Consider the following 26421-nt stretch of genomic DNA (forward strand, 5'->3'; position numbering starts at 1 on the left):
CTTAATCCCAGCTCAGTAGAATCACCTTCAAGAGACTTAAGCAAATACCAATCATTTGCTTCTATCCCAGAAATTATTATCTGATGAGTGCCAACCTTTGTATTAAAAAGAAACAATTCCTCAGATGGTAGATGGTGCTCATGGACAGCTGGAGCTGTGATTTGCTGGATTAGGTCATTGAGACATCTCGCAACGTCTGGTAGTAGAGTTTCCTCATTATCACCAATTGTTTGGGCCTTCGGTACTGGGAAAATTGGAAAGAATTAGTGTCATTTGACATCTTTGAATTTCAGGCCTCCAGATTTAGTAGTAACCCTGTGACTCAGCTTCTCAATGCTAATGTGTCTTTGCACACCGTGCACACACCCCACACACCTGTTCAGAGCTGACATTCACTATCTGTCATCCTCCCAGTTGGTGTCCGTTCTGTCTCTCGGTGCCGAGACCTTTATTGTGAATATCACCCCATCCGTGTTCATGTCAATCAAACCACAGTGTATGGATCCCCACTGTAACAGATGAATAATGTCAGAGATTATGAATCAGAAGCTAAGCTGGGGTTTCATTGCTGTTCTTGGAAATGTTTTTGGCTACAGAAAGCTTTATTTTTCCTGTTTCCATGCCAAAGCACTCAAACAAAACTTATAAAGGAGAAAGCACACCACCTGGGTTTAGCCTAAGTAGCTCATGGGCCTCCCTAGTCTCTGGAGCCACTGCTAGCTAGAATATGTCAAATTCCGGCGTGCTCTGCCTCACTCTTAAGCCTGATAGACAACACAGAGTGTTAGCTCCTGGGATCTGGGGGGATGTCCTAGGGGTGAACATGTGTGCACACAAACCAGCCTGCACCTCTGGCACAGCCACGATACTGCCCATTCTCACTGCAATGAACCCTGAAATGCCAAAGGCATGGTTGTTGGTAGCAAAGCGGGGCATGGCACTGCTGCTCACCTCATGTTAATACCGTCACAATCCTTATTAATGCAGGTCATAGAACCATTTGTGGTCCAGCGTTTTTTTAGAGATTTAGGGAAACAGATTTTTCTGGCTTTCCTAACAGCCTGGCCTTACTCCTGGACTCAGATAGGAAACCATGGAGCTGGGCTGAACAGACTCATGTGGCAGGATCCAAGCTGTTTCATAGTCTGTATTTCCCTCCAACACCCAAGGCCTGGCACTTCCTTCCAGAGGTTAAGTTCTCTCTCTGTGGCCTCATCTGCCTCTCATGAAAGTGGACTTTTGAGAGTCTGCCTTTCTCCGGTTTGCCACCTGTGCTGCCCTGACCCCCGCAAGCCTGCTTTTACTCCCTGTTCAGTCTGTTGCTCCTCTTCAGATTGGCTCTGTGCGCCAAGAACACATCTGTGATTTCATTTTTATACATATCCCCCTGGGTAATTTAAATGTAGTTCTTTTCCTTCTACCCATAGGACTGCAGCTTAGGCTGGTTCTTGGGCCGTGTGGAGTAGTGAGGATATGCTATTCCTCAGCCTTTCTTTCAACAAACATCTTTTGAGCGACTACAATTAGCCACGTATAGAGATAGCACAGGAGCAGATACAAAGATAAAACACACTTGCTCTGCTTTCTACCCTTGAAAGTCAGCCTCTATCGCAGAACACAGAGACATAGACAAAGTCATTGTCATACAGCGTTCTGTGGCATGAATGTTTATGTCTGCCCCAAATTCATATGCTGGAATCCTCACCCACAAAACAATGGCATTAGAAGTGGGGGCTTTTGGGAGGTGATTAGGTCTTGGGAGCAGAGCTATCATAAATAGGATTTAGCACCCTTATAGAAGAGGCCCAAGAGAGATCCTTGCCTCTTCTGCCATGTGAGGATACAGTGAGGAAATCGTTATTTGTGAGGAAATCGTTATTTGTGAAGAAGCAGACCCTTACCCAACACCCAGCCACCAGAACTGAGAAATATATTTTGGCTGTTGATAAGCCACCCAGTGTACACTTTGTTATAGCAGCCTGCACAGCCTAGGACACAGCATCATACACGCTGCAGCACAGACACACCAACAACATAGGAGAGGGGCCCTTTCAACTGGGTCTTGAGAAATGAATAGAAATATATTAGTTCGTAGTAACTAAGTACCACAAACCAGATGGCTTAAACAACAGAAAAAGTTATTGTCTCACTGTTTTGGAGGCCAGAAGACCAAGATCACTGGCACTGCTATTAGAGGGATTGTTCCTTTTGAGGGCTGTGGGTGCATCTGTTTGATGCCCCTCTCCAAGCGCCTGGTCTTCCTGGCCTCAGCACTGCCTGTGGGTAGAGGTAGGAGGCCAGGGACCTGGGAACTGGACATTTCAAATTTCTGCTCAACTTTCCCGTGTTGGGTGGATGGCATCAAGGTTATAAGGGCTTTGGTAGGAGCTAGAGCTGGCTCCTACCCCAGCCCTGTACTTTTGAGCAAGTCACATTAAGTCTCTGAGCCTAGTTTCTTCCTCCACGAATTGACCATGGACCACCTGGCACATTACAGACACTCAACAAAACATGGTAGTATTATCACTGTGACTGGTCAGCCCAGAAAACCTCAATTTAAAAAAAATTGGAAGATTGCATTCAAGCTGTAATGAAGGATGTCTGACTCCCAGCTAGGATCCAGAGTAATCTGATGAGGAAAAGATTAATGGTAGAGAGAAAGCATCCACTGAAGTATCTATTTCCTTTAAAATGCTCACTCTAGAAGATGTACCTACTTTATGGGTTCAGTCATTTGAGTGTGGCAATTTGAACAGTGTGCTATATATTTTGTAATAAAAGGAGATTTGTAAGGACTGACTACCCCTTGGGCCTTGGTGCCTCATGGGAGATGATCCAAATCTGTAGCAGGCACATGACTACTCTTTGGGAGTAAGAGGCCAACAGGGCTGGACAGTAACCAAGACCATCGCTGGCCTCGGGGCAAAGCCTTCAGATATGTCCTGCTGGAATACAACTACGGAGGTCACTGGCAGGACAAGCCCAGAGCCTGGAATGATTTTATCAGCTCGTTTTAGCCTGATTGTGTGTAATGAGTGGGGGCCTGTTGGGTATATGCAGAGAGAGAGCTAACACAGAAGCAACACAGACCACTGACTGTCGGAATGCATATTTGGTCTTTTCTTCTGAATAAAATTAGAATAAAGTTTGTAAAATTCACAAGATATGTTTAAAAGTTTACTGGAAAACACAAAAATTTATATCAATGGGCCAAGGTAAATATATCAATATTTATAAATCAATGTACACATTTAATGTAATTCCAATAAACAGGTCAAGGATTTTTTTAAGAATACTGAGTGTAGAGTGACAGAGATAGAGGTGAGCCCATATAAAGTACATCAGACAGAGACAGAGAGAGAGAGAGAAAGAGAGAGGGAGAAACACACAAAGACAAAAATCCAGAGACAATGGCTTGGCATAGATTAAAGGAGACCCAGGTATGAAGAAAAACAGATTACATATATGAGATAAATGAGAACACAACAAAATATAATAACTACAAAAGATGTTACCAATTGTATTATTAATTACATCTGTGCAAGACCTAGAACATATGAAGTCCTTTCCATGTTTCCAAATACTGGCCAACTAGGAGGTGAGCTAATTAATGGCTTCTCATCCCATCCCTGACACTTAGAGACATACAGCCTTGGTTAAAAGTCAGCTAGACCTTTTTGCCTCCATTTTCTCTACTGTAGAATGGGACTGCTCCTGTGTGCCTGGCTACCTCCTCTGGAGGAGTGAGCAGTGAGGCACCCTACTCTCTGTCTCCATGGTTCTATCATAATGCTGCAAACTTCAGCTCAAGAATTGAATTTAACCTCCCAACAGGTTTTGTTCTACCCCACAGAGATTTGAGTATATTGTTTTAATTTCTTGCTGGCGTCTGAGACTCAGGAGCTGTTATAGACATATCTGAATTTTGGGCTTCTTTTGAAACATGAGCAGATGGGGTAGAGATGGTTTCTGTAATACCCTTTAGTTGGGCTTACTTACCCTAGTTAACCACAGTCTCCATCCCTCCCTATTTCTTCCCTGTAACCAGATCACTCCATTCATTTATGTGACTTCCTTGGCCTCTAGACTTTTTATATTTACAGTCTTTATTCTATCTCATCCACATATTTTATTGAAATTATTGTCCCATGGGTCAGTCTCCTGTCTCAGCAGCAGAGGATGTGTCTTCTTGACCTCTGGATTTCCAGCCCCTAGCATAGTGCCTGGCTCACAGTAGGTGCTCAGGAAATATTTGCTGAGCTTATCATAGCATGACACTGTGTGAGAATAACAAGTAAGGAGAGAGAGCAAACAGAAGGGAAAGTGGGCAGTAAAGACAGCCTCTGAGATTGGCCTAACCTCTGTAGTGCAGGCAAAGGTACAATCATAAACGCTGGTTTTCTTGCTTTCTTCCTACAGATTTGCTCACTCCCTCCAATGCCTCAGCTGGCTATGTGGGAAGACACTGGATAGAGAGGAGCAGCAATACTTCATCTTCCTCAGCTTGACCCAGAAAGTTAGAAGCAAGAACTTGGTGATCTCCAGGCTAGAAGTGGTACAACAAGGAGCAAAGTCCCTGGTGAAAGTTACCTGGAAGGAGGCAGGAGCAGATTGGCAAAGAGCAGAGAGGATGGGCAGGCTCTGCGAGAGGTGAGCATCATGCAGGAACCCATAGAGAAAGCATGGCGTGGTGCCTGTGTGTGGTGTAGGCAGCCCTCATTAGGAGAGACAGGCCTGTGTAAGGAGGAAGCATTTAGGGGCAGCATAGTGGATAACCAGGAGGGGTAGGCATCTGGGATCAAATCCTTGCTGCATGCTGGCTGGATGTGTGACTTTGAGCAGGTTAAATGACCCCCTCTGGTCCTGTTTTCTAGTCTATAAAATGGGGAGAATAATGATATTCACCTCTTAGGGATATTGCATGTATTAAATGAGATAATGCATATTAGGTGCCTGGCACGTGTTTACTTAGTGCATTCTATATTAGTTTTCTATGGTTACCAGAACAAATTACCGCAAACTGGGTGGCTTAAAAGAACAGAAAGCTTTTCTCTCTCAGTTTCAGAGGCCAGAGCCCCAAATCAAGGTGTCTGCAGAGTACAGTCTTCTGGGGCTCTAGGGGAGAATTTGTTGTCATTCCTTGGCTTGGGGCTGCATCACTCCAATCTCCGACTCCATCTTTACATGACCACCTCCTACATGTGTCTGTGCCTTTTCTTCTGTCTCTTATAAGGACACTTGTCATTGATTTAGAGCCCACCTGGTAATGCAGGGTGATTTCCTCCCAAGATCCCTAACTTAATTAATTTTGCATAGTCCCTTTTTCCAAATGAGGTCACATTTGCAGGTTCTGGGATACAGATGTATCTTTTGAGCCACCATTCAACCTATTACAATACCTAAGTACTGAGTGCTTTCTGTAAGCCAGAACTTGACATGCGTTATTTGATCGGTTGCTTAAGCTAAATCTTGGAGAATAATAGAGTTCTGGGTTCCTTGGGGCCTGATCCTGTTTTCCCAAGTAATAAGAGGATACCAGGTGGGTACCATGTGGGTGCTATGATTAGTGACCAAAGGAAGTAGGTTGACGTAATTTCTAGATTCCCTGGATTCCCTCCTCAGTCCTTTCCCCTGCATCCTGACTTAGGCCACATACAGTATCATTTCCTTTCTCTGCAAAACGTCTGTGGTAGGCATGGTTGTGCTGTCAAGATCCCCCTTCAAGAAAGGACTTTTAGTCCCAGCGGCTGGGAGTATTGTCATCCGCCTTCAACTTCTGATCCTCCCCAGTGCAGAGAGCTGCCTCACTGGAGATCACTTCTGTCCCAAGGTAGGCCACCTCCAGTGACAGATGAAGACAGCACTACAAATGCCCTTTCATTTCAGCCTAACATGAGACAAGTTGGATAGGCTGTTTTAACTCCATAGTTCCCTGGAGGGTTGATATAAGCTTTGTGGGATTTGCATTGCAACTTTAATTCTCCGTCCACCCATTCCTGCTTCCCTCCCTCCCTTCCATGACACTGATCCCAAGGTACTCCTGATTAAATACCCTGCACATTAAACTCCAAATCAGAGTCTGCTTCCCAGACGTTCTAACTTGTGCCAATGTCTAAGGGTTGTATATTCTTGGGATCAAACAATTATATGCAAAATAGAAAATTTACTCTGAGTTTGTACTTAAGTATAGTGATTCTGTTCCCATAGGTGGCAATACACAATGTCACCTTAAGGTTGTAAATCATATTTTAAATTTTGAGGGGATCTCTTTAGGGTTTTGAGGTTTTGTATTTTCCTATGACTTAGAACATATGACATGAATCGAAGGCAATTCTAAAACTTTGAAATACTCCATAAGTATCTGGAAAAAGGAGCACCAGTTTGATTGTTGCTGAAAACTTGTTTGGTTGAAAATAGTGTTTTGAGGTTTCAACTGGATATATAACTGTCTTTGAATTTTTAGTTATGTGATGAAATGCATCAGATATTTAACACCATCTGTGATCAAGAAGTCAAAAAAAGAATATAAGACCCAAGTGAGAGGGGCTCCTGTACTAGTTGAGAAAATAGGCTTTTGGAATGAAGCAGATCTGGGTTTGAGTGTTGTCTCTACTGTCCACTGTCACTGAACTCTGCGCCTCAGCTTCCCCATCTATTAAATGGGGATAATAAACATATTTATCCTATAGAGATTTTGTGAAGCTTAAGTGAGATTATCTACATAAAACATTTATAATGGCAAACACAATAAATGTTATCATTACTACTACCTGAGGCACACACTAATGAAAAAATTTTAGATCATTTGAATCATTGTTTACAGAAAACACATGAAAATTTGCTCCTACCTTTAAAAAAGGATTCCAGACATATTTTGCTTATTAGGGAGAAGGTTACTAAATTTTCTGATACTGAAAGTGACATCTGAGTGAAGATCTCATTAGGCAGTGAGTTGTGTGGCTCTTTGTGGAAGAGCATTTTGAGCAGAAGGAACAGCCAGTGTGAAATTCTGAAAGGATAGCTGGACTGTGTTTGAGGACAAGCCAAGAGGTCCGTGTGGCTAGAGAGGAATAAGCAGGGTGGTTGAAGTCAGAGAAATAAGAGGGTGGGGCCGGGTGCAGTGACTCACACCTGTAATCCCAGCACTTTGGGAAGCCAAGGCGGGTGGATCACGAGGTCAAGAGATTGAAACCATCCTGGCCAACATGGTGAAACCCCGTCTCTACTAAAAATACAAAAATTAGCTGGGCATGGTGGTACGCACCTGTAATCCCAGCTACTTGGGAAGCTGAGGCAGGAGAATTGCTTGAACCTGGGAGATGGACGTTGCAGTGAGTGGAGGTCACGCCACTGCACTCCAGCCTGGTGACAGAGTGAGACTCTGTCTCAAAAAAAGAAAAAGAGAAGGAAAGCAAGAAAAGAAAACAAAGAAGAGGGTGGAGCAGGTCTTATAGGGCCTGGTTGGTCATCATGAGGACTTTGGACTTTACTAAATGACTTGCGAACTTGTTGGGCCTTGAGCTAAAGAGTGACGTGGCCCAATTTCTGTATTAAAAGGATAACCCTGACTAGTGTGTTCAGAATAGAATAGGGTGAGCAGGGTAGAAAATGAAGGGAGACCGTGGTCAGGAGGCCACTGCAGTGTCCCAGGCTGATGGTGAGGGTATCTTGGACCAACCAAGACATCACCACCACGGGTGCGGAGCATGGTCAGCATCTGCTGTGTTTCGAATCCTGAACTGATAGAAATTGGCAATGTCTGAGAGGAACAGATGAGCTGGAGATGGCTCCAAGTTTTCTCTCCTGAGCAACTGGAAGAAAATAGTTCTTTTAACTCAGATGGGGAAGACGCAGGGGAAGGACGGGTTTGGGAAGAAATATGCAGCCTTCATGTTGGGACCCGTTAAGTATGAAATAGCTCTGAAGCATCCAATTGGAAATGTTGAGGTGGCAATGAGATCGAAGAGTCTGGCGTTAGTGAGCAGTCTGGGCTAGAAATATAAATGTGGGAGTTATCAGGCTATCATTGGTATCTAAAACTATGAGACTGGAAGAAAGCATTGAGGGGCTGGATAGTGAAAGAAATAGGAGTGATAGGGTAGAACTTGGAGGCACTCTCGTGTTAAGGAGTTACAGAGGTAACAGCAAAGAGGCTGAGAAGAAGCGGCCAAGAAAGACAGGAAACCCAGCGGTCTGGAAGCCAGGTGAAAGCATGGGAGCAGGTTGAAATGATGGCTCAACAGGGGTTTGTTAGGCCAGTGGTCCTGAAAGTATTGTCCCAAACCAGCTGCAGCAGCAGCAGCCTCTGGAAACTTATTAGGGACGTGCAGCCTCTCAGACCCACTCCAGAGCTACTGGATCAGAAACGGAAGGTGAGGCTCTTCAGCAGATTCTGATGCAGTCAGGTTTTAAAACCACTGCCCTCCTCACAAAATTGCCTGCACAAAATCATAAATGGGAGAAAGGAGGAGGAGGAGGAAGAAGAGGAGGGGAGGAAGAAGAACTCTTTACAGGAAGAGAATATTGTTGGAGACCCACTTAGTGCCCAAAGCAAACAGGTTCCTCAGAATTAACTGCCTCCAACAACCCCCTCCCAGTTTAAAGCCTCCCACTAATCAATCTATCATGGCTCTTTGGAGAGAAGGAATGCCCCCATTTCACCGGACGGAGGGAATGCTGAGCACCAGGCATGCCAGACATTCCACCGGCTAAAAAAAGTGGGGGTGGTATTCCACGGTTAGCTTTGCTGGACCGTAAATGCCGAAACTCCTTAGATATAAAGCTTATTCCACCCAACTGTTTCCAAATTTTCCTCCAGGCTGTCCTAGGAGAATTCCACCCTCCTTCATTCTGGGGAGAAGAAGTTAAAATTAGGGCCAGCCCTGCGGGACTGACATGCCAGATGCAGGGAAGCTGTCCCCAGAAATAAGCGAGTTCCCACCGCGGCTGGGCGGGGCGGGCGCCTCCGGTCCCAACCCAGCGGAGGGACTCCTGGAAGGCCTGCCCCTTCCAAGTGTCTGCAAGGGCTCTGGTCCCAAGCTTTAAAATCCTGAGCGAAGGCACTGCTGGCCGACCTCTCCTCTCCCAGCCAGTCGTGGCTGGCCTTTCAAAGTGTGCAGTTGTCTCCTCCCTGTCCAGCCCCACCGTCGCCCAGGACCAGCTGGGCCGCGGTCTGACCTGAGGCTGCTGCTCAGCGCCGGGGCGCTGGCGCTCTCCATTCGGGCACCTTCCAGCAAACCACTCAGCTCCGGGAGCCGCTCTGCAAAGTTGGGCAGCTCAGAGCACAAGCTTTACCTCTCGACTTCTCCCTTCCCGGGTCCCCGGCGCCCCCGCCTCCCACGATCCCTTTCACTAGGAGCAGCCTGTCCCAGGGGGCTGGCAACTTGCACCTCTTCCTAGTCATCCTCCCTGAAACGCAACCATGCTGTTAAGGGGCGTCCTCCTGGCGTTGCAAGGTAAGGCCGGGACCCCGGGACAACCCCGGAGACGCTCTGACTACTCGCCTCCGCTTCTGCTGCCCCCCGGGGCCCGGCTCATCGTGCTGGGCTGGGCCATCCGAGGGCACCTCCCGATCCTCCGCAGCCGCTAACTCCCTCCGCTGGCCAAGCGTGGGGTGGGGGTGGGCGTGGGGTCGCTCAGCGGAGGGGCCCGGGGATGCTGGGGGACAGGTACTGCATCCGTCTCCCACCCCCTCCCGCTCGTCTTTCCCCCACTTTCACCAGGTAGTCCCCCTGGGGCTCCCCGAGTTGGTTCAAACGCTCCTGGGGGGAGCTCGAACTGAAACTCGCTTTGTACCCGCAGCCCTGCAGCTCGCCGGTGCCCTCGACCTGCCCGCTGGGTCCTGCGCCTTTGAAGAGAGCACTTGCAGCTTTGACTCCGTGTTGGCCTTTCTGCCCTGGATTTTAAATGAGGAAGGTAAGGGGGCTCAGTGGAGAGGGGCGCGAGGTGAACTTTCTTCCTTGATGGCTTGCTTTTTTTCCCACATTGGTAATGTTATCTTGGAGTTAATTCCCCGCGGCAAGAAAAGTGTGAGTCATGGATCCTCCTTCAGGCCCTCAGCTGTGCTGCAAGGGATGGCCGAAGCAGGCACGGGGCGGGCGGGAGGCAGCCCTTTGTTTACCTGGCCTATGGGTAGAAGCTTAAAATTTGCGTCTCACCCCAGCACTCCTTAATGGAAGGGAGAAACGGAGCACAGCTAATGATTGTTCCCCACCAGCTATGTGCCCTCTGCAGGCCAGCAACCTTTCTGGTCCTCAGGAGACATGTCTGTGAGTTGGGAAAAGTTGGATGGGACTAGCTCTCCTTCAGCTTTGCAGAAAAGGTTCCACAATTCTGTGATGGGACCTCAGTGCTAAGACATCAGGTCTGCCTTAATCCTGACAGCGTTTTTTGCTGCATGATTTCATCCTCACACTCGTGTTTATAATCCTGCCCTGGACAAAAGAAACCATGTACACTGCCAAATGCCTGGGGTCCCTGTCTCACTGGTGGGCATTGTCTTACTACTCTATACTGTTTGGGTCCCGGACAAAGTTGAAATGTGGGGTCTTCTGAATTGTCTTCTTGCCTTTATATAGGTTTTTTTTTGTTTTTTTTTTTTTTTGTTTTGTTTTGTTTTTTTTAAGTGTGGTTCTCAGTACCCAATAGCAGGCGGCACTGGGTATCCCTTCTCCTTTCCTTTCTCTCTCTCTCTTTTGTGACCACCAGTGAAACCTGCTGCCCACAGACTATTTGGATTGGAAAATAGCCTTCTTTTAAAAACATAGTACCCTAGATGAAACCAGCTCACCTCCTTCCCCACTCAATTGCCCTCAGGTCCCAGATCCTCCCACCTGGCTGCCTGGGGGAGGATGGAGTCCAGAACCCCTGGTTCGATGTATGAATTGTCACTACAGCTTACTCTGCCCCAGGCCCTTACTCAGGGTTCTGCGTACATTAGCTTCTCTGACCCTCACAGGTAGGTGATGTTGGACCCATTTTACAGAGGAAGGAATCTCAGCCATAGAATATTCAAATGACTAGTCCACATCACAGTGTCACTGAGTGGCTAACTCTGAGTGTCTAGTTAGGAAGAAACAGGAAGGAACTGGTTCAGTAGTAATCTCCATCTTTATTGCCAAGTCTTGACTACTACAGTTTACTTAGGGGTGGCTGGGAAAAAGCAATTCCTGATTTATTATTCGAGGGATTCCTATCTTGCTGATGGCTTTAGGAAAGTCTCTGTAATCTCACCACTCACCCTTTCCCTATGCTGGCTGTATGGAAGCATTGTGGGAGATGGCCTTAGAAATGCCACGAGGCTGGCTTTGGAGAACACTCTTCTCCAGCATGGGGCTTCTCAGACCTCAGCTGCATCAAGTCACCTGGTGGGCTTGTAAGACACAGATTGCTGGGCCCCACTCCCCGAGTGTCTGATTCAGGGGGACTAAGCATTTCTAACAAGTTCCCAGGTGATGCTGATGATGCTGGTCTCGTGACCACACTTTGAGAACTGCCGACTTCCACAGTACATGTACACACACACACAACCTGTGCTGTTGTTGACTCTGAGTAGGGCTGGCACTGGGGCGAAGGAGCTACTTGCAGGACCTGAGAGTGAACAGCTCCTTAAGTCTTGTTCCCTAAGCACTTGGCTTGCCTCATCCTAGTGCTGGCCCTGAGAAAAGGAAATCAACATCATTCCTTAAGCCAGGAGCCTTAGTTAGTCTCTGAGCCCCTGCCTCTGGCCCTCCGTCAGGATGGGGGGCCCCCTCACAGCCTGCCTCTGGTCAGTGGGCATGCCACAGCATGCTTAACACAACTGCCTCCCAGACCCACAGGAAGTCTCTCTGCTGAGTTGGCACCTCTGCCCTAGCACGGCAGTTAAACCATCCCCCTTCAGGGAAAACAGGAAGACGCTTATAGAAAAAGGTGATTACAGTTTAATAGTATAATGAAGGCACTGTGGCTTTGCTTTCTGCATTCTTTCTAACAGCTACTGCTTTCTAGCTCAGGACTGGGACTACTGGGTTGGCTGGGGGAAGTTAATTTATTCTCCTCTGAGCACTCCAGGGTGGAGCAGGCAGGTTACGCTCCAGTTGTTTCAGCTTCAGTTTTTCAAAGGCCAGAACTTGGACGTAACGGTGTACTCCAGGCTCCAGGGCAGCGAGGTAGGTGTGTGGCAGTTGCTACGGTTGCCTGCTAAGAAGACATCACTAAGAATTTCCCTTATAAGCCCATTTCTAGGTTGGTAAATCAAAGATAATAAAATTCTTCCAGGCTGAAATTTGGCAAGCTGTTCACAAACTTCTCTGCAAATGCACTTCTTGCTGCAGAAACCCTTGAAACTGGTTCCATTCACCTTCATGTACCGGTTCCACCATAGAAAGTAGTGGGTTTCAGAGACTTTTGCCCAGATGAACTTTTTTTTTCTTTAAGTTATGGGATACATGCGCAGAACGTGCAGGTTTGTTACACGGCTATATATGTGACATGGTGGTTTGCTCCACCTATCAACCCATCATCTAGGTTTTAACCCCACATGCTTTGGGCATTTGTCCTAATGCTCTCCCTCCCCTTGCCCCCCACCCCCGACAGGCCCTGGTGTGTGAAGTTCCCCTCCCGTGTCCTTGTGTTCTCACTGTTCAACTCCCACTTATGAGTGAGAACATGAGGTATTTGGTTTTCTGTTCCTGTGTTAGTTTGCTGAGAATGATGGCTTCCAGCTTCATCCATGTCCCTGCAAAGGACATAAACTCACTCTTTTGTATTGCTGCACAGTATTCCATGGTATATATGTGCTATATTTTCTTTATCCAGTCTATCATTGATGGGCATTTGGGTTGGTTCCAAGTCTTTGCTGTTGTAAATAGTGCTGCAATAAACATATGTGCCGGATGCACTTCTTATGTGTCCATGGTCAGTAGGTTAATTTATAGTGGAGAGAACAATGCAAGAGGCCAGAGAAGGGAGGTTAGTTGGGACACAAATCTGCAAATTAGGATTTCATCACAGGAGAATCAAATCTGGAGGTAGTTGGAAAAGTCGCCTTGTCTCTAAATATCTCCTTTGCTGCCTGAAATAGTATCTGAGGTTCACGACTTTGATTTGGAGTATTAAGTCCCTAGATAACCCTGATTACAGTTCCAGTGTCTCTATTTCATGGCCACTTTAAAATATGCTTTATCTCCACTGGGCACAGAATAGGTAAGTTTTAACCAGGCATTGTGTTGGCTTGGGTTATTTATTCCAATGGCAGGTTCCCCCAGGGAACGCCAGGTGCACTAGTACAGGGGATCAGGCACTGAAACCCGGTTTTGTCTACTTTCTCATTTTGCCAATGGTTGTCCCGTTTTCTTGATCTCCCTCTATTCTTTTTGTACAATATTTTAATTTTCCCTAACTTGTCAAGGGAAGTGATATTATCAGACTCAAATTAGAACTCACTTCTAAATCTTAAGTTTGAACTGAATCCAGCAAAGAAGTGATCTGGTTTTTTTTTGTTTTTTGTTTTGTTTTTTTGAGAAGGAGTCTCACTCTGTTGCCCAGGCTGGAGTCCAATGGCGTGACCTCGGGTCACTGCAAACTTCACCTCTCAGGTTCAAGCGATTCTCTTGCCTCAGCCTCTCGAGTAGCTGGGGCATGCACCTGTAGTCCCACCTACTCAGGAGGCATGTGCCACCATCCCAGGCTAATTTTTGTATTTTTAGTAGAGATGGCATTTCACCACGTTGGCCAGGCTGGTCTTGAATTCCTGACCTCAGGTGATCCACCCACCTCGGCCTCCCAAAGTACTGGGATTACAGGCATGAGCCACTGTGCCCAACCAGGGATCCATTTTATCCTGTGAAAATCTTTCTCCATTCAGTTATCCTATTAAAAAAATCGTCTTTATTCACAGCTCAGAGGATCTGGGAACCCCTTTGAGCAGTGGTCCTCAGCTGAAATCCGGGCTGCTTATTCCATTTTCCTGATGCCAGCTGCGGGGGCAGAGGCCCTTTGCCCTGAGGATTCTTGGAGACCATGCAGTTGGCCTCGCATCCAAACAGGCACAATTCAGAAGAATCATTGAGTGGATTTTGGCTTCATTCTCATTTTTGGACATCGTGGCTTAAGCACCTTTAACTGAACTCTGTGAGGAAGCCTCTCGAGGAGCTGAGGCAGGGGAAAGCCAAGTCTAGGTGTTGCCCCTTAATTAGGAGTTTGGAACACTCAGCTACCTGGAAGAAGAAAGTAGCTGCAGAAATGTCTCAGGTGAAGGGGAGGTAAAAAGAGAAAATGAAAGCATTTGTTATAGAGAAGACCTACATTGTTTTTCCACAGTAGGAGTCAGGGCTTGAGAAATTGCCTAATACAGAAAAAGGTTGGATGGCTTTTGTATCCAGGAGTGAGTGATAGCATCTGAGGCAGGCAAGTGGGCTACAGGGTTGGGCATCACAAAGGGGTGGGGTGGGGGCATGGTAGAATGTCCCGAAATCACGTGTAAATACATGTATGTTTCTCTCTCTGATACCTTCTTCCTTCACCCAAACTTGTCCCTTCTCTTTTAAGGACACTCTCGGCTCCTTGGCCATCTGCGTTTCAGTTCTGCACTCAGTCATGTGCCAGTTATTATTAACAGTGATGAATCCTGCCTGATATTTCTTGGGGCTGGAGCCACAAATCTGGCAAGGATCCCAAGTTCCTGGGAGAGGACAGCCAGTCTTCTCCTTCCTGCACACTACAGCTCCTTTCCTGACTTTGGAGGGCTGATTCAGCATCCCACCCTGACATCACAAAGTTCATAAGGCCAGGGACGAGTTAGGCTCATCTGCGTGGGGCTACTTGGTCCTGCGTTATGGCTGCAGGTTGTTCTTAGAGCTCTCTAAGCAGAAGTACAATCCTCACATTGTATGGGGGCTGGAAATCGGCATGAGTCGGGGCTGTTCCTTAACACCCTCTGGGAGAGATGGTCGACCCCAGAAATGTGACCTAGTTACCCTTGCAGTATCACATGCCGTTTCCTGCTGCGGCCCTGGCTGTGACCACTGTCAGGTTGAGCATGGCTGTGCTGTGCTGTGTCTGAGGGCAGCCTTGCTTCTGCCTTGCTTCCTGGGAACCCAGATCCTAGAGCTGGGCCTTGGAGGTCATCCAGTGCAGCCTCCTCATACACGGACCAAGTCAGGCAGCCCTTGGACAGGGCCTCAGCTCCTTGGCTCTCCACCAGTTCTTTTTCCTCCAGCACTAGAGGAAAAATCCCTGTCTCCACTTTGGGTTCTAAACTCTGAAACTTTGTTGTGTTGGAAACTCTTCATCAGAGAGCTAATTATATTTCAGACATGTGGAAGAACTCAGATTCCAAAGATGCAGTGTTTGGAGCCTACCAAAGCCACAAACACTACATTTTATGCCATACCATGTAACATGTATTCACTCTTTCAGATGTATAGGGATCCCACCTGTCTGCGATCTTCAGCCTGTAGAAAGGGGCCTGGCACATACCAGGTGCTCCATAGATATTTGTTGAATGAAAGAACCTGTTGAATGAATGTATTAGATCACGAGCATATCCTTAAGCATTTTCCTATGTGCTCCTGGTTCATTCTGCCCCTTTAAAGGTAGTTCCTTATCATGAAGAATGGCTTAAGCCTCGTGGTTAATATAAGCTCTGGAGCTGGGTAACTTGGATTAGAATCCAGGCTCTGCCCTTTCAAGCTGTGTGGTCTTGGGAAAGTTATTTATCCTCTCTATGTCTCAGTTTCCTTGGGTATAAAATTGAGACAGTAAAAGTACCTATCACATGACATTGTTGTGAAGACTATATACATTAATACATTTAACACAGAGTGAGCACTTTATACATGTAACCTGATGTTATTCTTACTCTTACTTGATATGTCTTTTATCAACATCATAAACTTTATAAAGAAACATTACTTTTTCTAATTCAGACAGCTTTCCAAAAGAGCTTTTGGGGAGCTAAGGAGAGTGTAGTTATCTTTTGCTTATAGTTATGCCATCTACTCTTCATTCCAACCAGAGAAAGAACCTTATTTTTCATATCATTTGGCTCTAGTTTAAGCACTGGAGCCTCATCTCACTTTTGTGTGGCTGAACAAGGTGTGGATATAAAGTAATAACACTGAGTTTCACACTTAGTATATAGTCTTTCCCAGCAGATGACACGTTTTTCTCTATAAATTGTTGGTTGTTGCCAAGAATGCTTTGCTTCCTGCTTCATTATTCTCCCATCCCAGCCTGCTAGTGCCTCAGCATCAAACAGCTCCATTAGTGATGGCGCTGGTGCCTTCTGTGATCTCTCTCTCCTAGGTTCTTGGACAAGATCCTAACCCTTGGCCTTCCTGTCAATCAGTCTGGGTTCTTGAGTTCCCTTGCCTGACCCTTCCACTTGAGATTTAACTCACCTGGGGTGGTAATATCTGCCTGCTAATCCCTGCCTCTACTGGCTTCTGTGGATGTAAGCTGTGTTTGGGCAGCCTCCTCCTTATGAAGACCAACACCCCATCTGGTTTCCTCCCTACTCAAATTAGAGTTGCTGAATGGGAAATGGCTACCCAAATCCTGGCCTGATCCCTAATAAGACACCTGGGAATTTTTAGGATGTTTCCCTTCCCATAATTGCAGAAATCAGCTAATATGTGGGGAGGAAAAAAATAATTTTTGTCAGAGGACTTTATGCTTTTGTTGCCATCTTCAAATCTTTTAGCCTATAATTACCATGTTTTGGTAACTTGTATCTTGGGGTGTAATATTCATTTAAAATTTTTGGTTCTTAAAATAACAGAACCTCTTTGGTAGATCACCCCAGCATCAGTCTTACTTCTGTATCTTATCAAACAATATTAGGTTTTGAAGAAGTTGAGTGAAATCCATTTATGTTAGTAGAGGTGATGGGTATCCCAGTAAGTGGAGCTAGAAGGTAGTTAAACTTGTCTTGGACGTCCTTGTTGGTCAACCCTGATTTTCATGTCTAACAACTATCCCAGCACTCTCCTTCAATTTTTCTTATGCTTTTCTTAACTAACTAAATCATATAAATGTAGTTATGCATTCAGGTCTAGGTTCTTGGAGTGTTTGATTATATATCCATCTATTTAATGTATATTTACCTATCTAGATAGATAGATATAGTTTCACCTATACAATGGTTCTCAGCCCTGGCTGGAAATTAAAACAGGTAAAAAAAAATATTTTAAAGCTATATCCAGGTCTTACTCCAAGAGATTCTGATTTCTTTGTCCATAAATGGGACCAGACTTGGCATTGTTAAAAACAACACACACTGACAGACTCCCCAGGTGATTCTGATGTGTGTACATGGTTGAGAAATGTGTATTGGAATGGCTTTCAACTCCCCAGCTTCTCCAGATGTAAGAAAGAAGAAATGCCCTCATCTTAAGAATCTTTTGATGATTAGCAATTGCCCACAGGCTAATGTGCAAAATGCCTTGTTTGGCATTCAGGGCCCTTCACAGTTTGCTCCAAATTATGTTTCTCCTCTTCCCTCCCATTAATCTCTAATGTGCTGTTCATTCAACACGCCCTTTACTCACTTGCTTCTTGTTCTATTTGCAAAGTTCTCTTTACCTGTATAATGCTGCTTTTCTATTCTCCCGTCTCATGCTCATCTATTTAGGTCCCACCTATGCTTTAAGGTCCAGCTGTTTCTTAAAACATGCCATAACCTTTCCGGATGGAAACCCTCCCTTCCCATGGCTCTCTTCACTTTCCACTGTGTAAGTCTTCTTATTGGCATCTCCTGATAAGAGTCTCCACCCTGTCACCTCATCAGACTGTTATGTCTCTGAGAACGGGAATTACATCCTCCTTACAATGCCTGACAATGTGTGGCATCAACAAACACTGAATTTAACCAATCTCTAAAGTCATTGTTGAGATTGATAGAAAAAAAATTAAAATGCTTAACATTTTTTTCCTGTAGTAAAAGAGGTTGTGTTTAATAATCCTTCCTACCATGAGACTTCAAAGAGTTTGAAGGCTTGTGTTGTAATTTCCAAATATAACAGCAAAGCAGTATTACAGCTTGTCTCACCAGTACATGGCCTGTTTCATCCCTAACTTGCCAATGGACAAAAAGCTCTTGGATTATTTACCCATCAGAGCTGCCTAAGTCCCTTGACTCTCTGCCATCACAAACAATCACAATGCAACCTTGAGAGTGGCGCTGCTGGGTCTGGAAAGTATTTTTTGGCAAAGGATGACCAGACTTTGAACTAGCAATGGAGAGTGGGTGTTTCTGAGGCACTCGGTTATAAGATGTCCATAGTACCCACCTTGATGTTTAAAAGCACATAAGGATATTTGTCTGCTCTGGGAAGAAGTTCTCATATATGGTTATGACAAATGGAGAAAGCAGAGGATCAGGTTTGCAAGTCAGTGAGATCTTCCAGAATATTTGCTTTCTCTACTTTGTGAGAAATTTGCATGTGTTTTATGGGATTCTGAGGCTAAGAATAAGATAATAAAACAAGTGGCATCATTACCATAATTTCACTGCATCATGAATAAATAATATGTTTTACAGAAAAAGCTACTGCAGACTATTCACACTGTGAACAAGCATCTAAGTGTCTACTATCCATCAGGTTCTATGTTAGTAGTTGGAGGACATAGTACATGAGTACATGGTCCATAGGGTTCACAGTCATGGTCCCTGCCCTTGGTGGTGGCCCTAGGCCAATAGAGGAAATAAAAACCCATAATTGTGGTAGAAAGTAAAAGGAATTGTGTGCTAGTCAAGGCTTTTCATTTGATCAAGGAGTGAAGGAGGTATTGGAAGGTTATCAGTTAGCTCTCACAATCAACAGGAAGAATAGAGAGCAACATTTGGGCAAGAAAATACAGAGATGCAAGGTGTAGGCAAGGTACTTCTGGAAGAGGCATTTGTGTGACTTTATCACTGGACATTTGTTACTTCACTGCTGGACCTGCCTGTTCATTCAGTAGCTGTGAGGAGGCTCCCTCAATTTGAGGCAGACAGAATTGCCAATGGGGAGGCTAATTAGGAGGCTACCCATAGATCTAAGGAAGAGATTACGAGGGCCTGAATTAGGGCAGAGGTGTTAGGCATGAAAGGCAAGGGGTAAATAAAGCAACTTAAAGGGGATTAAGTTGGTAGGGCTTGAGTACTGATAATGATGGATAGGAGTAATGAGTCAGAGGAAGAGTGACTCTGAAATTTCTAGTTTGGGCAGCTGTTTGGTTGATGGTGCCAACAGTTGGGAGAGTTTCAAGAGGAACTTCATGCTTAGGATAGAAAAAGATATGATCAGTTCTGAGCTGCCTGGGACACATCCAAGTGGAGATTTCGAGCAGGGCATTCATGTAAGAATCTAAAGGTCAGATATAGTCTGGGCAGGACTATGGTAACCTTCAGCAGAAAGGCAGTGGTTAAAATTATGAGCAGAGTGAATAAAGGAGAGTGAATAAAGTAATAACAGCAGGAGACTAAGAAAGATGCCTTGAGCTCACATTTAAGGATTAGGTGTAGGAAGGAGATGGGGACATGAAAGAAACAGAAGGAACTGGGTATGTATGAGGAGAATTAGGAAAGTGAAAGATTTTAGAAGCAAAGGAGTTAGGAATTTCAAAAGGAGGATGTGATCAGTGGGGCCCCATGCAGTAGGGTGGAAGAACAAATGGGAAATGTCAATAGTTGGTAGACTTCTCAGCAAAAAAGAGTTTAGATGTGAGAAGAAAGGGCTTCAACCGTACCTTCAAAGAAACTTTGAGATGAAAGTTTTTATTTTTGTTTTTGTTTCGTTTTGTTTTAGGAAGGGGAGACTTGAGCTTGTTTCTATAGTGAGGGGAAGAGACCAGCAAAGAAAGAAGATTGAAAAGAGGGGGGCTTCTTTGCTAGCTCTGGATTAGATCCAAGTTCCACTTTGATGGTTCAGAAACCCTAAGAGCCTAGGAATTCCTTTGTCCCATGTAATTCCAAGTACCCTCCACTGAGTGGCTCGTAGGCACTGGAGTGTCAGCTTCAAATGTGTGAAATTTTATTTCTACTGTAAATACAAGGGAAGTAGGAGCTTGGGCTGAATCTGTGGTAATTATGATGTGCCCTGGAACTTACTCATTAAAAAACAAAACCAAGGCCAGGCATAGTAGCTCATCCCTGTAATCCTAGTACTTTGGGAGGATGAGGTGGAGGACTGTCACTCTAAGGTCAGGAGTTCAAGACCACTCCTGGAGACTTAGCAAGACCCTGTCTCTTTAAAAAAACAAAACAACACAAAAAAAGTCTTTTATAAGCTGCAGGAGAATGTTTTAGGTCTATGCAAATATTACTGTATAATATATTCTGTTTCAAAGTAGTTCCCAGTGAGAAGTGCTCAGTGAAACTTAATGAGATAGTCATGCAATAGCTTCCTATGCAGCCCGGGTCTGTGATCTATAGGGAGCATTTAATAGTGCTTGCCAAGCAGATTTACTTTCATCATCTTTAACTTTCACAACAATCTTGAAGGTGTTTATTATCAGTATTTTACAGATGAGAAAGTGTGAGACACAGACAGATTAGGATAATGTGCCCAAAGCAACTCAGTTGGAGGTGGGAGAGTGGGGATATCAAGCCAAACTCACCTGGCTTGAACTTCATGTGGTCCTAATTCACTTGGAGTTGGATGATGCCTTTGTTCTTCCAGAGGTCAACACCAAGGAAGTCAGACTTGCAACACATATGCTTCTCTACAGAAGATGGGGAACCTCTGCCCCCATCATCAATGTTGATGATGTCCCAACATTACAACTCCTTCCCTGAGTTCTAGGCCCCAGCTACAACTAGTGCATCTCCCGGGCAGTGGTGAGCCTTTGTAAGGCATCAAGTAGAGACAGGGAAATGTGGTTTTTACTAATTTCTTTTCCATAACAGATTAGAGTTTGCTCTTGGAACCATTTGAAGGATTCTCCTCTCAGTCCTCAGCATAATCTTGGAAGAGAACTTCAGGGAAATTTTATAGCTTGACCTAAAATACTTTGGCAGTCTTAAGGAGTATTCCTAAACTTTAAGTTCATCTATTCCTACTGTGAAAGAATTGAAAGAGTACACAAATAAATGTGCTTTTGCAAGCTGGTTGCCCTTCTAGACAAGAATTTTGGTACTTCTTCATTCTATTACTCTTAACAGAATGGCAATGTTTCTATACAGTCCTGTGATATATAACTTTGCTAGACACTTAGAGAAATTTCCATTCCTTATTTGAAAAACTTTTGCCTCACTGCCAAGGAGAGCTGAAGTGTTATTTGGGGCTATGCTTATAAAGAGGATGACTTTAATATGCTTTTGCTTCGGTGAGGAGCTGACTCCTTCATTTACCAATATTTTATAACCAAAACAATCTAATCCAAAACTATAACTCAGCAAGTTTTCTAAATGTCTACAGATTTCTTCTATTTCTGTGACTTTATTAAAAGTGAATAATAGGGTAGACTGTTGGAGAATTTTCTTTTGAAGTATGTTTTGATCCTATATTAGCCAACTTTAAAGTATAAGCTCTATGGAAAGAAACTCTGGTTTTCCATTACAAATCCTGAAAATTGGCAACAGCCATCTGAAATCCCACTGTTGTTGCTAAAAATCTTTTTTCTTTTTCATAAATTCTGATGAGGAAAATGTGAGTTAAACTTTAGTATCTTTGTTGTCAACTTATGTTGTCAATATAAAATAGTTAAACTACTTATACATAGTTCTATACTGAATATTGCATAATACAGGATAAGTGATATTGGTGATAACACATCTGAAGATGCATTGTATTGGCACAAGGTGTGATTCATTTTCTCTTGGGCTTGTGGACTAGGACTTAGAGTACTTGCTTTACAGCAGGGGGTCCCAACCCCCAACCCCCAGGCCACAGATCAGTTCCAGATACCAGGAGCCCAGCCACACAGCAGGAGGTGAGCAGTGGGCAAGCAAGTGAGGCTTCATCTGTATTTGCAGCCACTCCCCATCACTCGCATTACCTCCTGAGCTCCACCTCCTACCAGATCAGCAGCGGCATTAGATTCTCATAGGAATGGGAACCCTAAGTAAATTGCGCAGGTAAGGGATCTAGGTTGCTGCTCCTTATGAGAATCAGAATCTAATGCCTGGTGATCTGTCACTGCCTCCCATCACCCCTAGATGCAACTTCCTTTTCTTTTTATTTTATTTTATTTTACTTTTTTGAGAAGGAGTCTCACTCTGTCGCCCAGGCTGGAGTGCAGTGGCGTGACCTGGGCTCACTGCAAGCTCTGCCTCCCAGGTTCAGGACATTCTCATGCCTCAGCCCCCTGAGTAGCTGGGACTACAGGCACTTGCTACCACGCCCGGCTAATTTTTTTTTTTTTTTTTTGTATTTTTAGTAGAGACAGGGTTTCACCATGTTAGCCAGGATGGTCTTGATCTGCTGACCTCGTGATCCGCCTGCCTCGGCCTCCCAAAGTGCTGGGATTACAGGCATGAGCCACTGTGCCCGGGCCTAGATGCAACTTTTTAGTTGCAGGAAAACAAGCTCAGGGAACCCACTGATTCCATGTTATGGTGAATTATATAATCATTACATTATATATTACAATGAATAATAATAGAAATAAAGTGCACAATAAATGTAATGTGCTTGAATCATTCTGAAAGCATCCTCCCACTCCCTGGTTTGTGGGAAAATTGTCTTCCACAAACCAGTCCCTGGTGCCAAGAAGTTTGGGGACTGTTGCTTTAAAGAGTATTGAATTCAAAAGAAAATTCTGCTGTCAGAAATCAATCCCAGGTTTTTACACCATCCTCTATTAAAGAACATATCAATAATTACCAACGATGTCTTAGTTTCTGTCATGATCAAGTTTGATCCAAGTGGCCCTCTTGCCTATCAAGTATGCTATTACGCAGCTTTTGAGAGAGGATGAGGGTGACCTATATGTGTAACAGCTGAAAGCAGACAGCCCAGTTGCCTTAGAATATTCCTCAAGCCTCTTGTCTCTCCACAAACTCAGCTACTCACAATAAAAACTGCTAGAAGACGAAAAGGGTGCAAAATTGTTTATATTTTTAATTAACCCCTTTAATTTGTCAAGATGGTTATTAGGAAGTCATTTGTACTTTTGGAAGCATATTCCTGTCATAAAATAAGTTTGGACACATTTATGAGTGATCTCTTGCTGAGCACAATATTAGCCTAGTAGTCTAAGAATTCTTAGAAAATTAATTGGTCTTGGAAAAATAGATAATATTTGCCATTATTTCCATCCTAATGTGCAGTGTATCACAGTCATGCACAAAAGGCACAGGGTTTTAGACTCAAGTGATTTAAAGACTTTTCCCTAGAGACATTGACAAAGGAAAAAGCCTGGAGAGAGACCATCTGAGATTTCGTTTCATTCTCCTTTAAGTTTCCATCACAAACCACCAGGTGTGCTGCAGAAGGACTTGCCATCCAGTACCCTCAGCTGGGAGCTAAGGATGATGCCTGGGATGTTTTATTTAAATATTTGAAAGTGGATACCTTGATAATCATTTAAAAATTTTATCCTCAGATTTCATTTCAGAGTTGCTAAAAATAAGCTCAAAGACCAAAGAATTTCTTTGTAAATGCAAGCATTTATAGGGCACTGCTCAGGCATGTTGGCATTGAACTTGAAGATTCAATAGGAATATGAATAATGACAATTATTTTATTGAACAATTATTGAGCATTTATCACCAAACACTGTGCTAAGTGCATGATATGCATCATCTCATTTAATTCTTATAATCCCTCAATGAAGAAGATGCTCTTCACAGATGAAGAAATTGGGATTTAGAATTTTTTTAACATTCCCAAAGTCATAAAGCAAGTTATTGGTGGAGCCTGGAATTTAACCTAGGTTTATGTCTGAAGACTGAGAACATAACCATTCTGCTTTGTCGCCTCTCTGTTTACATCCTGTCTTGACATGGGGTCTCAAAGCGTCCTTGTGATGGAAATAATAATAGTTATAAAAATAGATATGGAGTGATTTCTTTTGGGTATATGTTATTCTCAGTGTTTTATATTATTAATTAGTTTAATTAATAATATATCACCTCCCAAGGGCCTGGTGAGGGTGGGTCCTATTTTTATACCCATTTTATGGTTGAGACCGGTGAGACAGACTGAAGCCTGCAGGTCTTCAAGATCCTAGGCAGCATGGCTATATATTGTAACAGATATCCTGGCTCCTGCCTGCTTTCTGTGAGGGATACAGCAATTTCAACATTCATTTCTTTTCTGCTGCACTTTGAGGCAAGAAACTTTTCTACTTGAGTTCTGATGTGAGTGACTAACAGAAGCATGTAAAAACATTAGTTCTCCTAGATTCTCCCATACACAGGGAGAATTGAATTTGTATTTGAGGAAATGAATTCTAACTTGGGAAAATTTGAAATCCATCATTTTCTTTAGAAATGGCACAGGGCCCTGGAACAACAAGAATTTTCTGCTTGGTTCCAAGTTCCAAATGAGATTAACTTGAGAACTCCTATGAGAGCCTCACACTCAGAGGATCCCCACGACTGCCCTACATTCTTTGGACAAATTCCAGTAGAACTATGTTTCTTGATCATCTTGATGGGCTTGTTTTGAAAATGAGTGAAGTATCCTTATACAAAGAAAAATGAAAATGTAATATTTGCCTGCTTGGGTTATGCAAAAAGTCGTATGAACTCAAACAGATAGGGATGTGAAGCGGGAAACACCACAGAAGCCTGGGAACAGGGAAAATCCTTCAACTGTGGGATAAAGGCAGAGGGGTGAGATCAGTCTTCTGTCTTTCCATCCTGTAGTGGGCAACGTCTTTTGACCCCTGGCACACGAGCATGCGTCTCTCATTTAATTCTTACAACCCAGTGAGGAAGGTACTCTTTACAGATGAAGAAACTAGGGTTTAGAGAGTTTGTTTTAACATTTCCAAAGTTCATTCTATGGGACGTGAACATGTGCATTAGGAAGCCATAGGAGAATAAGGGCCTGTGTTCTATTATCCTTCTTGTTAAGCTCATCTTTCATGACCCCCTCCCCTCTTTCCTCCTCCTGCTGGCTCTTGGTTCTTTATGACTTGCTTTCCCAAGCCTAGAACAAGTTCTTTCCTCATTCATTCAGGTAACCTAGTGCCATTATCACAAAACCAACACCATGTTCCACAGTTTGAAGACAGTTTCAATAAAGTACAGGTAGACAGAAAGCTTCTGCCACAACATTCAGTTCTTTTTGGCCTCAATCCTTGAAAATAGATTTATTCATTGATTTTCCAGAGACAGTGTAATGGCTGATGGCTGTATTAGGATCTATTAGAGGCTAAGAGACTGAGATCAAAGGCTATGCTTGTGAAGCCTACACTGCCACACCGAAATACCCAATTCATTAGCTCCCTTGACTAGAGCTCAGTACACTTGATTCACTAATGAATTAAATAAGTAAAGGTGTGCACTAGTGCCATTTCCTACGCATGTCTGGAACCCTCTTCCTTCAGACCTTCACACAGCATTCTCTGTCTCTTCATTCAAGCCTTGGTTGAAACGTTAGCTTCTCTCTTGAGCTAAGATCGACCTTAATTTCAACCTCCCTCACAGTCACCTGATTGTAATTCTCTCACTAGCACATTGACTCTCTGATATTTTTCTTGTGGATTTAATTATTTGTTCATTGTCTATCAATGCTGCTAAACTCTAAGCTTTGTGTTTATTGTCTACCAACCGTGTTAAACTCTAAGCAAAGAATCCCTCTCACTTGTGTCACCAGATTCTCCTGTGCCCAACACAGTGTTTGGCACTGGAGAGACACTCAGAAAATGTTTGACAAATGGATGAATGAATCTTAGTCCCTGTGGCAATTCAGACTTAGCAATATATGAAGGCTGGCACCTTGTCAGGCTTTTTTAAAATGAAAAGAAATACCAGATGAGCTTGAGCATCATGGAGGCTTCCTGCATAAGTGATGTGTTTCCCTCAGGGATGTATCTAGGCAGAAGCAGTGAATAGATGAATTTTTCAGTTATGCTTTCATCCCGCTGTTGTGGCACCCCCAACTGTCCTTGTCTGCTGGTTTGAATGAGTGTTCCACTGGGAAAATAGATTTATTTCCCAGGAACAGGATAGCATTTTCTTCTTTTGACAAATCTAGAAAGCAATTCCTGCAGCAAAGAAAAGATACGTAACATGTAGATACTAAATTCCAAGACACTGCCCAGTCATGAGTAAGAAGAGAGGGGTGTGTGTGTGTCTGTGTATCTGTGTGTCTGTGTCAGAGAGAGAGAGAGGTAAATCCTTAACTAATCTGTGGCTAGGTCTTTCCAGGCCCAGATGCTGAATTGGTTGAATGAATTGTTTAAACAATTGTCTTAATTATCTTCCCTTCCCTAAGATAAGCCACTGATACTTGGAACCCATCATGTTACTCAAACTCCAGGTAACATGGAAAACACTCTCTC

The 26421-nt window shown here is 44.1% G+C and overlaps 1 protein-coding gene across 2 annotated transcripts in view; it reads left to right on the forward strand.

The window, feature by feature from the left end:
* Positions 1–8660: 8660 nt before the first annotated feature.
* The window catches only part of MAMDC2 (MAM domain containing 2), a 172937-nt gene continuing 155176 nt past the window's right edge, over positions 8661–26421 (forward strand). For both annotated transcript variants that reach the window (XR_003115923.1, XM_025359396.1), the window contains exons 1-2: positions 8661–9455; positions 9802–9915. Coding sequence is in view for 1 of the 2 variants with exons in the window: in XM_025359396.1 (XP_025215181.1) it covers positions 9422–9455; positions 9802–9915 (148 nt within the window). In the remaining variant the exon portion in view is untranslated. The remainder of the gene's footprint in view (positions 9456–9801; positions 9916–26421) is intronic.

Source organism: Theropithecus gelada, chromosome 15 (assembly GCF_003255815.1).
Source record: "Theropithecus gelada isolate Dixy chromosome 15, Tgel_1.0, whole genome shotgun sequence".
Lineage (NCBI taxonomy): Eukaryota > Metazoa > Chordata > Mammalia > Primates > Cercopithecidae > Theropithecus > Theropithecus gelada.